Source organism: Suncus etruscus, chromosome 4 (genome assembly GCF_024139225.1).
Source record: "Suncus etruscus isolate mSunEtr1 chromosome 4, mSunEtr1.pri.cur, whole genome shotgun sequence".
Taxonomy (NCBI): Eukaryota; Metazoa; Chordata; class Mammalia; order Eulipotyphla; family Soricidae; genus Suncus; species Suncus etruscus.
The window spans coordinates 19,160,986-19,175,537 of record NC_064851.1 but is presented as its reverse complement, the minus strand read 5'-3'; the positions used below and the strand labels follow the sequence as shown (position 1 = coordinate 19,175,537).

The window sequence follows — 14,552 nt, the reverse complement described above, 5'->3', positions numbered from 1 at the left end:
GAAGTTACACAAGGGATCGGGGAGCGGCAAAGCCCTAATAAATCCAGAGCTGAAGAAGGCTGCCTGCTGGATGTCCCTGCCTGTTCCTGTCTGAGTGATCCTGTGTGAGTGATTCAAGAAAGTAGCCACCTCTCAGTCAGTCTCCTGCCACCTGCCCCAGCTACCTGGGCTTTGCTTCTCCCAAAAAGGCTCACAGTGACCTCCTCAGGTGCAGCTGTCCCCTGTGGCTGGCCACTCCACATGAATGCAAATCAAATAAAATACAAAGTTCTCTTCCTCGGTCATGCCAACCATATATCCAGGGCTTAACAGCCAGCAGCAGCCAGCAGTGACTGTACAGGCAGATACAGGCAGTTGCTGCTCACAGAAAGTTCTAAAGGGCAGTGATGGTGCCTGAAAAAGGCTCCCAGAGGTGTTAAGGCTGACTCCTCAGCACTCAGCTCCCCCTACCCTCATGACAATGCCCACCAGCCCTGTCCCCCGACCCCGATTCTGCTGAGACCTGATGCCCACCCCTACTGCCCACCCACTACAAACAGAGCACTCACAAAAGTCTTCATCCCTACATCCGTGTCCAGCAGTGCTGAGATAGAAAAGGAGAGGAGAGATGGAAAGGAAGAAAATAAAGTGGAGGTTGAAAGAAGAAAAGAAAAAAAGAAGGGGCTGGTGAGGTGGCGCTAGAGGTAAGGTGTCTGCCTTGCAAGCACTAGCCAAGGAAGGACTGCGGTTCGATCCCCCGGTGTCCCATATGGTCCCCCTAAGCCAAGGGCGATTTCTGAGCACTTAGCCAGGAGTAACCCCTGAGCATCAAACGGGTGTGGCCCAAAATCCAAAAAAAAAAAAAAAAAAAAAAGGAAAAGGAAAGAAGAAGAAAGAAAGAAAGAAAGAAGAAGAAAGAAAGAAAGAAAGAAAGAAAGAAAGAAAGAAGAAAAGAAAGAAAGAAAGAAAGAAAGAAAGGAGGGAGGGAGGGAGGGAGGAGGGAGGGAGGGAGGGAGGGAGGGAGGGAGGGAGGGAGGGAGGGAGGGAGGGGGGAAGAAGGAAGGAAGGAAGGAAGGAGGAAAGGAGGGAGGAAGGAAGGGATAAGAAAGAAAGAAAGAGGGGCCGGGCGGTGGCGCTGGAGGTAAGGTGCCTGCCTTACCTGCGCTAGCCTAGGAGACGGACCGCGGTTCGATCCCCCGGCGTCCCATATGGTCCCCCAAGCCAGGAGCGACTTCTGAGCGCATAGCCAGGAGTAACCCCTGTGCGTTACCGGGTGTGGCCCAAAAACAAAAAAAAAAAAAAATGAAAGAAAGAAAGAAAGAAAGAAAGAAAGAAAGAAAGAAAGAAAGAAAGAAAGAAAGAAAGAAAGAAAGAAAGAAAGAAAGAAAGAAAGAAAGAAAGAAAGAAAGAAAGAAAGAAAGAGAGAAAGAAGAGAAAGAGAGAAAGAGAGAAAGAGAGAAGAGAGAGAGAGAGAGAGAGAGAGAGAGAGGGAGGGAGGGAGGGAGGGAGGGAGGGAGGGAGGGAGGGAGGGAGGGAGGAAGGAAGGAAGGAAGGAAGGAAGGAAGGAAGGAAGGAAGGAAGGAAGGAAGGAAGGAAGGAAGGAAGGAAGGAAGGAAGGAAGATTAGTTGGCTGACTCAGGACCCCCTGCATCTGCTAAGTTTGCATTCCCTGAGTCCTGTCCTCTGTGGGGATGGACAAGAGATAGGCCCAGAAGGTCACAGCACAGACGACAAGTGCATGGTCCTTACCTCCGGCCAGACGCGGGAAAGTTCGGAATCGGTCCAGATTCTGGGCCACCTGCCTCCACAGGTGCTTGAAGGTGCTGCAAACAGAAGACAAGGCTGGGCTCAGTTATGGGGAAGGATCCTGGGGGCAGTGAGGAGCACCCCCCTGGAGCAAGAGCTAGAAAATTCAGGGATGTCAGGAGAGTGGCCAGTAGAGCCAGGCCAAGCATACAGTAGTGAGGACCAAGTGGGTGGTGAATGCAGAAAATGGCCAGGACAGAGCTAGGGGAGGTTTGGCAGACAAACAGAGCTGAAACAAGGTCCTGGGGGCTGGGTGGCCTACACATTCCTTACCCTCTCTGAGCCTCATCAGTAGCAGCAAGAACAAACCCCAGCTGCAGGACTATTCAGTGAATCTCTCTAAAGGGAATGAGTATTCAGGATAGTGCTGGGTGTCTGTGGGTGCCGACCGGGGAACCAAGGCTGCCGGGGTCCTCGAGGACACCCCACCCACCCACCCACAGTGCCCAGGCTCCAGAGGCCAGAACCCGGGAGAGGGAGCTCAGCCCCCCACTTTCTCCCTGGGCTGAGTGTGACCAACCTCAGTACCACAAAACAATAAAAATGCTAATCACCGGGGAGCCAGCGACACAGTAGCTAATACTAATTTATGACTTTCCTCCCTTTAAGCCGCTGCTCATCAGAGCATGGCAAATGGGGGCCAGCCCGCTCCGCCTGCTCACAGGAGGGCCCCGAGGGGCCCCGGCTGCTGGAGCAGAGCGAACCTTCAGGAAAACAGTTGTGCTCAGCAATTCTCCAGTGGCGGCCACCTGGCAAACCTGGGCGGGAGGCCCAGAAGGGGGGTGGGGGGAGCTTGCGGCTAGACAGGATCCGGAAGCACCAGAGAATGCAGCCCTGCATCTCTACCCCAATGACCCACGGGCAACTCAGAGCTTCCCACACACACTTCAGCTTCGCCTCCCAGAGATTGTGTGTTAGGAGCCCCTGCTGATGAACCCTGAGCCTGGATGTCCTGCTGGGCACCCTCACCCTGAATAGGTGATCATGTCTACCTCCTCATCCTCCTCTTTTCATTGCCACTCCTGCAGCAGGCCCTGAGGTTCCTTATAGAACCAAACACTGATGAATTCTCTCCATCTACTGAACTGAACAGCCCTACCAGTCCAGGCTGGGTCCACAGGGGCCCCAAGGGGTCAGATTGGAGGGGCCAGGGATACAGAAACCCGTTTCCTGTGGAAACGCAGGCCTGCAGCCACAGCGTCCGTCTTCAAGAGAACCAACATCCTGGTGACTGTAAAATCCCCTAGTTGGGACTGGAACAATAGTACACCAAGTAGAGTGCTTGCTTTGCAAGTGATCTAGTCAGAGTCCAATTCCTCAACATCCCATATGGTCCCCCGAGCCCATCAACAGTGATTATTCCTGAGTGTAGAGCCAGGAGTAACTCCTGAGTATCAGGCATGGCTCCCAAACAAACAAATAATGGTCCTGACAGTACAAAATTGGTCTAGCTCAGCTAGGACTCAAAAATAGCAGTGCCCTGTGTCAGGATCAGCAAGGGTTTCTATTCACTAATCTGTGGGAAACAGAAAGAATGCAGAAGGTCAGAGACTGGTTAAGGTGTTTCCTTACGTGGTCGACCCAAGTTTGATCTAAGCACTTTTTTTTTAAATAACTTTATTGATTGATTGATTGATTGGTTTAAGGGCCACACCCAGGGGTGCTCGGGGGTTATTCCTGGCTCTGCACTCAGAAATCATCCCTGGCAGGCTGGGGGACTCTATGGGTTGCCGGGAATCGAAACTGAGTCTCTCCCAGGTCAGCTGTATGCAGGGCAAATGCCCTACTGCTGTGCCATCTCTCCTTCCCCTGATCTCAGCACTCTTAAGCCCTGCCTGGCCAAGCATAGAGCCAGAAGTAAGCCCTTGAGCACTATGGCCCAAATCACACACCCCAACCAAATAAACTGTCCTCCCCCACCCTTTGTGGATCATAAGACCTCCCGATCCTTGATGGGCCCCAGGAAACAGCACTGGTCAGCACCACTTAGTTGGTCAAGGTAAGGGCCCCAGTGCAAAGACCTTTGTGCATGCAAGAACCAACCTCCTACTGAGAGCACACACTCCTCCACCTCCAAGCTGCACACTCCAGCCACAAGGACTCACCTCCCCTTATCAGAGCACCCTAGAATACTCTCCCTCTACTGCTTCCTTTCTGGCCACGCCACGTCCTCTGAGAAGGCTCCCTGATTCTTTTCCAAGTCATGCCAATTTCTGTGCCCTGTTCCCATGCCCTGGGAGGATCCAAATCAGCATCGTCCAACTCCTGTGATGCCCTTCCTGCTTGTGAATACACATGACCCTCATCAACACCCTACTAGGTGGGCACCCCCCGCCCCCAACCCCCAAACTGGGTCGATAAATGAACAGGCTCAGAGAGATGTCACACAACATGTTCATAGGCAATCTCGGGACCAGACCTTAGAGTTCACAGCTGCAACAATATGGTGGGGAGACCTGATAAATGTCCCTGTTCCCACCCCACACCGTCCCCTCTCAGGGACTTACGGCACGCTGCCTGTGAAGTTGATGCCACAGAGATGCTCGGAGCTGGTGATAACGTCCCCAAAGGTGGGTCCATCAGCTGGTACAAACTGGATAATGTTGGGGGGCAGGCCAGCCTCCCTGAGGATGCGATACACGGCGTAGCTGGCCAGCATGGCGGTGTCACTGGGTTTCCACAGGACGACATTGCCCTGCCCCAGAAGCAAGACAATGACGCACACAATGAGGGACACAGCTATCCCTTCCTATCTCCCTACAAGCCCCTGTGCAGACAGGCTATCCCAATCAACCCTCCTGTCCAGCTGCAGGGCTGTCCCCTCAGACCCCTGTCTGCAGGCCCGTATCTCGGAAGGTTGCCCAGACACCCCTGCTCTGGGAATCTGTGCTCACTGCTCCTGCTAGCTACCCGGGGTAGAAACAGCCAATGTGTGGCCCTGGGTATGGCACGTGGAGAAGGTACATGGGGCTCTCAGGACGTGTCCTAGCCCAGGAGTGGACATGCCTGTCTGCAGAGGCACGAAGGTGTGCAGACTTCAAGATCAGCCACTTGGCTTCCAGCAGCAGTCATCCAGCCTCCTGCTACTCCATGAATTTCCCAGGCTGCTCTCGAGGGCAGGGTAAGCCCTCCTTCTGCCCTCTAAATCCATACCCCCACCATGGAATTTCCTGGGGAGCAGTCATCACCTTGACCTCATCACCCTGGCTCTGAGCCTGACTCTGCCCGCCTTTTTGCCTCTATGCCACCATCTGGGCAACCTTGACCAGAACACCCTCCAGCTCATGGCTGGCTCTCCAAGGCCAGCTGTCACTAATGCCCATACTACCGGCCCCATGGATGAAGCTGACATGGCTGTGACACATTAGCAGCATGGTCTCGTTTGTGCCTCAGGTCTCCAAAACCTGTGCTTTCCTGCCAGTTCCACTTAGCAGGTGAGGAAGTTGGGGTTTACTTGGGACCACCCAGAAGGGGACAAAGTTGGGGTCCAAACCCCAATCACACCCCAGAGCCCTTCCAAGCCCTGAGCTGCTGCCCCTCTGAACTTCCTTCTCCATCCACCAGGATTCTGGGGTCCCCATGGGGTGCGGACAGATGTGTGCGCTGAGAGGGAACTGCTAACCACCCCTGCACGCTCCACCTGATGCCACGTCTCACCATCAAGGCTGGCGCCCCTGCCAGGTTCCCACCGATGGCAGTGAAGTTAAAGGGGGAGATGGCGGCCACGAAACCCTGGGCAGAGAGTTGGGAGGGTGGTGAAGCAGAGCTCGGAACTTCCAGCAGCAACCCCGCTGCCCTTGCCTCTCAGCTACCTCCAGCCCCCGGTACACCACGCTGTTGGTGCTGGGGGGCACGCTGATGGGCTGCGCCCCCTCCAGTTCCATGGCGAACATGGCGTTGAACCTAAAGAAGTCGATGAGTTCAGCCGCAGCATCGATCTCTGCCTGGATCACCGTCTTACCCTGAGGACAGGAGGCCGGGAACAGGTGGTCAGTGTGTGTGTAAGTCTCCCTTCTGTCCACTAATGACACTGGAGGCTTCTTTCCCAGGATGGTATGGAAGGGGATTGTGGGCACGGAACTGGAGCTCACCAACAATGACAGAGATGAGTGAACATTATTGGGGAAGACACGGGGCAGCTAGAATGGCCATCCCTTCTGGCACACAGGATCACTGCACTATCTCCTTTTGGGTGAAGTGAGTTTGACCCCTAGTACCACATGATTCCCAGGTGTGAAGCTACAGAAAGACCCTAACATCACCAGGGTGGCTGGGTCCCCCAAGACCACCAAAGGGTCTGAGCAACACCATATTCTCAGGACCTAGCATTGAACAGATAACCCAGTTACCAAGAACTGTCAGGAAGCCCGTTTCCTCCCTCTACTCCACTACTATACAGTGACCACCACACTTCCTACAAGGTCCTGGGTCAGCTATCCTGGGTCTGCTGTAAGACAAAGGCGCAGTCTCCTGAGGGGTTAGAGGATCTTTATCCCACCCAGGTGTGGCTCTCCAGGCCAATGATATGGCTGGTACCCTAACAGAAGGCTGCCCAGAAAGAGAACCTCTGAATTGTGGAGCTGTCCTACCACATCCATGCAGCAGAGGGCGGCCTCACGCCAGGCCACCAACCAGGAGAAGCAATGTGTGCCCAAAGGCAACATGGCTCTACCTAGAGGAGGGACCCTAAACTGATTTCTCAGGAGGGCAAAATGGACCCTTTCTTCCTCTATTCTTTTTATGCAACAAAAAAACAAAAAAGCATTCAGACCTCCTAAGACTCCAGTAAGACATGGTATGAGATTCAGAACGTCAGAGACTATTGACAGTCACAGGATCACTGTCCCCTCAAGTATACGGCACCACAGATCTAAGAGAGACCCCAAAGCAGTCGGAGCTCGTCTGACAGCAGTCTGAAAGGCAGGCATGGATGGTCCTTCTGGGCCAAGAAAGTTCTGAAAGCTTCACAGAGGTGTTCCCTACACCAGACCTGAAGGGGTTAAGACCTGGGGGCAGTGTCTTCCTGGAGCTGGAGACAGTGGCTGGGAGACAATGCCCACAGCACCAGAAACTCTGGCTGAGATCACATAGTTGACTCTGCAGAGATCACACACAGCAGGTTCTGGGTCCAAGCTCAGGACTGAATCTCAGTGATTCTCAAATTGGTGATTTGAAGCTTTCGGTGATAGACTCTGCAAAGAGGTAGGCTCTGGCTCAGAGTGGGTTAGTGCTTGGCAACTGAGTTCCAGCTATGCCCTGGCAGGGCATCGGCCTTGGCACTGTAACCCTGCCAGTGAAGTGGTCATCTGTCCTCCCTCTGGGCCTTCTCTCTGGAGCACATCCTAGGTCTTGGATCCCAGAGTCTGTTCAGCAGTCATCAGTGACCATGCACGATCTCTCACCCCAAAATATGTAACTATGGCACCTTACCTGGCCCACCATGGTCTTGGCAAGGATCTCGGCCCTGCGCGGCCCACTCAGCATGTCAGCCGCTTTGAGGAAGATCTGGGCACGGTCTGCGACTGGCTTCAGGTCCCATTCCTTCCGGGCGGCCAGCGCAGCCTCTATGGCTTTGTGGAGCAGGTTCTAAGAAAAGGAGAGGTTGGAGGCCTCTTCCTGGCCCAGGGAGTGAGCCAGGAACAGAGAGAGCTGGCTGCTGCCTTCCACCCAGAGATACTCAGGGGGGTCTCAGCACCCACTTCCCATAGTTGAGGGACCCCTTAGCCAGAGCCTGCCTTACTGACTATGTGCAGGCATCTGAGTGAGGGTCCCACCAGAAAGTGACCCACGCCAAGGTCTCAACACTATCCTGACTATAACACAGCTATGAAACCTACCTCAAACTCTCATGACCTCACTTTAATCTTGGGTCCTGAACCTGCCATCCCCTGAGACTGGAACCTGGTATTACTCTGGCTACAACCTAAATATTTGCTAGCTGTGGGTACCCCAGAGCAGGGCCTCACAAACATAGGATATAGCTCCTGGGATGATATACCCCTCTCCCTCAGTCCTCTCCTCTGATTCCCAATCTTCCCATCCACCTGGCTCAGTTACCAAACCTACTCCCCTGCTGCTTAGCCCCCTTGGTCCTGTCTTGTTGGGAGACATTCACCAGGGACCCTCTCAGTGCCAGAGAGCCCCTCCTCTCCACCACATTCAGAAGGAAGAGAACCAACTCCATTTCCAGGTCAGCACCTTGGCCCACCAGCCAAACTCACCTTGTCTGCGTAGCAGAACTTGGCCACCTTGTGTCCATGGTTAAAGGGCTGAAAGGACAGGAGAGAAAGAGGTCACTGTTGAAGCTGGACAGAGGGCTGGGCTCAGAGGGGACACATGTGGAACTTCAGCCCTCCAGCAGATAACCAGGGGACAGGTGAGGGATGCCTCCTGGCTTCCAGGGGGAACTTCCAGCCTTAACGCATAAAAAAGAGCATATAGGGTAAAGGGAGGTGAGAGAGAAGCAGGGGAGGGTGACCCCAAATCAGGATTGGCAGGAGGCAGTGGCTCAGAGCCAGGTGCTCTGCCGGGTGGGACCTCACTGTTCTGTGGAGTTCATAGCAAAAGGCTCCCTGAGAACGCGCCAGAAACCCTGAGTCAGTCACTGCATAAGATGGCCCTGATGCCACTTGTACTACACTCGTACTTTATGTCACCTTTGTCAAGTTCCCAAGGGGCTGTCAGGGGCTCTCTAGTCCAACAGGGCAGTCACCAGCCACTCATGCCTGTTTCAAGTTCCCTAAATGCGTCTGCTATGTCTGCACTCAGTTACACAAGTTGGTGCTTGGCTAAGTAACACATAGCCAAGACAGCAAAGCTACAGCTTACTTCCACCACCATCACTGCCTCCACCATCATCACCATAGCAGAAAGCCATGGCAGATATCTTGGGCTTCATAGGTGGGGCTGGCCTAGGTCTTTGGTTTGGGGTTTTTTGGTTGGTTTGGTTGCTTTGTTTGGGAGCCATAATCAGCTATTATTGCACTCAGAAATTACTCCGGATGGTGCTTAGAAATCATATGGGATGCCAGGTTTCAAGGTAAGTGCTATGCTATCACTACAGCACCCCAGGTCTTCATTTTAACCCCAGGCAGATACCTGCACCCTCTCCATACTTGGGAGGCAATTGTGATGCCCAGGGTCAAGGTGGCAGTGAGTCAGCCCTTCAATCCAACACATCTAATGGATATGCTCTCCCTGGTAGGCTATGCACAGGCACAGGTTCCCCAAACCTGCCCACCTCTGAGGATTCCCAGAAGGCTGGTCAGAGAGGCTTCAGAGAAATACTAACCTACCCAAGAGGACCCAATCCCAGAACAGGAGATGCTCACTCCAACCACAAAGGACTTCCTCAACCTACATTACAGCCTCATTTGTTTCCTGGTCCCTCTAAAGCCAAGGCCAGTCTGCCCGACAGACTAGGAGTGAATGGGGTTTAGGGCCAATGCCCCTCTAGGAGTAGGAACCTGACTTCTTACCCTCACTGTGGGGAGGGACCCTTCACCAGCAATAAAGAAAGTGTTGGGGATTAGAGAGATAGTACATGGGTAAGGTGCTTTTCCTGCCTTCTGCCAACCAGTGTTTGTTCCGTGATTTCCCATGGGTGCCCTGAACACCACAAAGAGTGATCCCTGAGTGCAGAGCCAGAAGTAACCAATAAGAACAGCCAGTTATAGCCCAAAAAACAAAACCAAAATAAATCAGATACATTGTGGGCCCTTCAGGTCTTCTATCTGTGGACAGGATGCAGATGTAGGCTGGAGACAGGTGGTGAATGGCTCATTTGACCACCCACATTGGCCAGGAAAGGACTTCATGGTGGTGAAGTGGACCCAGGTTTGATCCCTGATATCATATGGTCCCCTCAATACCACAGGAAGTGGCCCCTCCCAAGCATAAAGCCAGGAGTAGCCCATGAGCCTGCTGGGTATAGGAGGGCACCTGACCATAGCCAGGCAGACTAGAGTCCCCAACCACTGGCCTGGGAATAGGTCAGGTCAGTCCAGTGCCTCAGCATGTTTCTTCTCTGTGGGAACCAGGAAATCTGTAGGTGACACAGGACACTGACTCTCCAAGGAACAGAAATGCAGAAGAGAAAACTCCCAGGGTCTGGCCTCTCAAATCTTCCTGAGATCCCATTGGATCCCACCAGCACCCCCTGTCTTTGCAAGAACCTTCTTAGCACTTGGGCCAGTCATGTCTCCCTGAGCCTTAGCCTTCTACTAACTGTGTTTCAGGGGAAAAAAGCCCTAGAGCCCCCCACTAGACATCTACCTTCTTTCTGGGAACAAAGTAGCTCCCAATAAACTCATAGGTACAGCCACTCTTATCCCCTGAATGACTGAGCACAGAATACCCCACTCTGGGAACAAAGTGCTGAGTGGTCAGTGTGTCCACTGTAGGAGGTCAACAGCCGACATGCCTAACTTCCTTCTGGCCAGAGCAGGGAGTGCCTTGACCTCAGAATTGCTTCTGGAAGCTTTACCAGTGCACAGGGTTCAAGAGGTGGATTGGGAGCGGGCCCTGAAGCCAGGAGTAGCAGACTGTACCTGTGAAGAGCTGGGTCAGAGTAGGCACCCACTGTAACCACACCCTCATTTCTCCTGCATAATCTTACCTGTTAATAGATCCCATTTCTGGGAGGGGTCTTAGGAGGTAATAAGAGCTTAGGCCTGAAGGGCAAAAGGGGATTTTGCCTGGATGGAGAATGGAGAAGGAAGCAGGAGGAGAGGTGGCTGAAAGAAGCTAGATACAGGGCAAGTTGACAAGACCATACTTAAATAGATTTAAGATTATAGGCCACACACGTTGGCCAGGGCAAATAAAGGCAAATATTTCCTGAAGCCTGTCTGTGGATGAGTTTTCTACCTGTCACTTTCCTGAACCCAGATACCCGCCGATTGGAGAAGTTGGAGCCACGTGATCCTGAGCTGGAGGAGAAAGACCTCCATCACCATCCGCCTCCATCCAAGTCCATCTAAAGGGCCTAATTTATTATTTTAAGCAACAACCCACCACACTTACCGAGACCTGGTACTGCACAGCTGAGGTCCACACTTCCTCATCTCCTACCACGCATGGGATGGCTTCTGTCTGGCCCTTCAGGTCCTTTAAGGCCTGGAGAGAAGACAGAAGGATAGTTCCCAGCTGCCACCCCTCCACTCCCTGCCCATAAGCCACAGCCTAGGTGGTACATGGAGATGCTTGGGTAGAAAGACTGGGAGAAGGGCAGGTAAACTTGGTGCTCAGACGGTGCATGGTCCAACCAACATCACTTCTTGTCATGCCCATGACAAAAAGATTGTTTTGTGGATTTTTTGTTGTGGTTTTTGGGCCACATCCAGTGGGTGATCAGAGCCTATTGCTGGCTCTGCACTCAGGAATTATTTCTGGTAGTGCTCAGGGGACCATATGAGGTTGGGAAATTGAACCCAAGTTGGCCAATTGCAAAGCAAATGCCCTACCTGCTGTAGTATCTCTCCAGTATCTTTCTTTGTTTTTGATGCATCTTAGGGTCAGGGATATGGCACCGTAGTAGAGCACTTACATGTAGGAGGCCCTGGATTAATCTCCAAAACTATAGCCCCTGACCCAACCACAGTACTACCTATACTGGGTGTAGCCTGGTAGCTCCTGAGCACTACCCTAGACCACTCAACACGGCCTGGTGTGGCTCCACCACCATGCCCACCAGAAACCTCATCAGATGTTAAGAAATCTCAAATTGGGCCCGGAGAGATAGCACAGCGTTTTTTGCCTTGCAAGCAGCCGATCCAGGACCTAAGGTGGTTGGTTCGAATCCCGGTGTCCCATATGGTCCCCCATGCCTGCCAGGAGCTATTTCTGAGCAGATAGCCAGGAGTAACCCCTGAGCACTGCCGGGTGTGGCCCCAAAACCAAAAAAAAAAAAAAAAAAAAGAAATCTCAAATGCATGAGGAAATGTTTTAAAGCATGAAACATGGTTTGTACCTCTAGAAATGACTCCTAAGCACAGAGCACTGTTGGGTGTGACTCATAATAAACAGGAAAAACAACAACAACAACAACAACAACAACTTATAGAGGGCCAGAGAGATAGTACAGGAGTTAAGGCCCTTGCCTTGCCTGCAGTTCCATCAATCCCAGTTCCATCCCTGGCACTCAATATGGTCCCCTGAGCACAATCAGGAGTACTGGAGTGTAGAGTCAGGAGCAAGCCCTGAATATTGCTGGGTATGGTCCATAAATGAACAGACAGAAGAAACAAAAAACTATGGGGACAAAACAATAGTATAGCAGATAGGGTAGTCGCACATAGTTGACTTGTGTTCAATCCCTGGCATCCCATATGGTCCCCAGAGCCGCCAGGCATGGTCCTTGAACACAGAGCCAAGTGTAAGCCCTGAGAACTGACCCAAAAACAAACAAAAAACTAAAATAATTTTTAAAAGTTCAAAGTGTATCTTATTAACAAACAATGGGCAAATTTATGACTTCCAGAGCTGCTCCTATGGTACCCCCATCTTCCATCTGTGGGTGCCCCCAGACTATAGGTTTCTTTCCAAGATGGGGTTCCCCTGTCCCATTACCTTCTGCAGTGCATCTCTCTCAGGGCTCCCCTGGGTAAATGCCAGGATGGGCTCATTGGCGACCTTCAGGGAGGAGGCATGTTTCCACCGCAGCCTGGGAAGAAACACAGGTAGGCAACTCAGCAGTGGTCGCCTCCAGACCCAGCTCTCCTCTCTCCAACAGGGGGTCCAGATTCAACAGATTCAAGAGAATCCTGAATTGCCCCTCCAGACCCTCAGGTAAGGGGAGGCAAGAAATGGCCTGGGGCATTCACAGCCCAACTGGACCAAAGAGACAGTGCAGAGGGCTGAAGCATGTCACTGACACATAGGCAGCCAGGGGTCCTTCTCCAGTTCCCAACTCTACAAGGTTCCTTGAGTACTATAAGGTATCTCTTCCCCAACACCCCAAACTTTCTGTTAAACTGTTAATCACACCTGGATTACAGGCCACCCCCACCCTGGGGGGAGGGGAGATCTAGAGGATAAAGAAAAGGTTCTGGCTGGGGAGAAGGGAGGAAAGAAAGAGGCAGAAAACCAGAGAGCAGCAGAGAAGCTGCTTAGAAAAAGTTTAGCATAGAAGCCATGTGAGGAAAAGCATATGGCAGATCAGGTCTTGGAATAAAGCTGGTCAACTTTGAAGACACTATAACTGACTGCTCGTTAATTATTTCTACTATCCTGTATCTTCAGACCCGTCTGCTAAAGGGGCTGATGGTGCCAGGTTGTGCCATGCCGAGAAAGGCCTCACCCAGACACATGGACATTAGACAAATTTACTTTTTTTAGGGGGGGGGGGCAGGGGGAGGCACACCAGGTGGCGCCAGGGGTTACTCCTGGCTATGTACTCAGATCGCTCCTGGCTTGGGGACCATATGGGACACCAGGGGATCAAACCGAGGTCTGTCCTAGGCTAGCGCACGCGCCATACGGCTTGCACCACCACTCCGGCCCCTAGACATATTTTATTTTAAATAAATCAACAGAGCACCACAGGGAGTGACTGCCAAAGCACTGCTAAGTGCAACACCAAAACCCAAAGACCACAAAAAATTTCACTGTTATGAACCCAACTTCAAATACCAGTTCTTCCACAGTTCCCCATCCTTCTGGTTTCTAGCCCTCTTCCTATTCCTAGCCCTCTCCCTAGTCTCAGCCCTCCCCCTGCCAGCAGTCCTCCCAGTTTCCAACCTTCCATCTTCTCCTAGTCCTTGTGGAGCATTTGACCACCTCCTTTGAGCCTATCAGTGCCTCAGGAATAAGAACAACCTTGCCTGAAGCACTTGGCTTTAGAAGTTTAATCAGACTGGGGAGATAGCATGGAGGTAAGGCATTTGTTTGCCTTGCATGTAGAAGGACGGTGGTTCAAATTCCAGCATCCTATATGGTCTCCACAGCCTGCCAGGAGTGATTTCTGAGTGCAGAGCCAAGAGTAACCCCTGAGCGCAGCTGGGTGTGACCCAGAAACCAAAAAAAAAAAAAAAAAAAAAGAAGTTTAAATTCATCAATAGAAAACCATTCCCATGTGTATGTATGCAAACAAGAAGGGTTCCTTTTTCCTTTGTTAATAATATTAGGCACCACTGTGCAGTTTTTAGCTCAGGTTCAAGAAATAGCTTCCTCTAAAGTTGAAAGGGCATCACATTCCAAGCTGTTTTATCAGAAAGGAACTCTTCTGAGCCAAAGCCAAAGAGATGGAACAAAGGGAAAGGTACTTGCCTTATACAGGAGTCATTCAGTCATTCTCTAGCATTGCATACAACCCCCTGACCACTGCTAGAAGTAACCCTTGAGCAGTCAGGTATAGACCACAAATAAACAGGCCAGAGTGATGGCATAGTGAGTAGAGCATATGCCTTGCACATGGCTGACCTGGGTTTGATCCCAGCATCTTATATGGTCCCCGGAGCCTGTCAGAAGTGATTTCTGAGCACAGAGCCAGGCAAGAGTAACCCCTGAGTACAGCCAAGTGTGGCCCATAAATAAAAAACAATTTTTAATCAATTAATTAATTAATTAAAAAAACAAACCAGAATATGGAAGTGAGCTGGAGTTCCTTGGCACAAAGAGCTAAGCTTCCAGTGGGCAAGTGTGTCCATGATGTGGCCCATAACTGGAAGTGTGTCCCACCTCATGTCACACTGATTTTCCACAAACTCCTTCTTTTCTCTAGAGACCCTCATCAATCCTTTAAGGAACAGAAAAGACATGACCCACCA

The 14,552-nt window shown here is 51.8% G+C and overlaps 2 protein-coding genes across 2 annotated transcripts in view; one reads left to right on the top strand and one right to left on the bottom strand.

The window, feature by feature from the left end:
* The window catches only part of HTR6 (5-hydroxytryptamine receptor 6), a 742,605-nt gene that overhangs the window by 40,626 nt on the left and 687,427 nt on the right, over positions 1–14,552 (top strand). The window lies entirely within an intron of this gene.
* The window catches only part of ALDH4A1 (aldehyde dehydrogenase 4 family member A1), a 29,110-nt gene that overhangs the window by 5,231 nt on the left and 9,327 nt on the right, over positions 1–14,552 (bottom strand). The window contains 8 exon segments of the mRNA XM_049772161.1: positions 1,729–1,802; positions 4,293–4,480; positions 5,443–5,517; positions 5,598–5,747; positions 7,216–7,371; positions 8,007–8,054; positions 10,810–10,902; positions 12,355–12,448. Coding sequence (XP_049628118.1) covers positions 1,729–1,802; positions 4,293–4,480; positions 5,443–5,517; positions 5,598–5,747; positions 7,216–7,371; positions 8,007–8,054; positions 10,810–10,902; positions 12,355–12,448 — 878 coding nt within the window.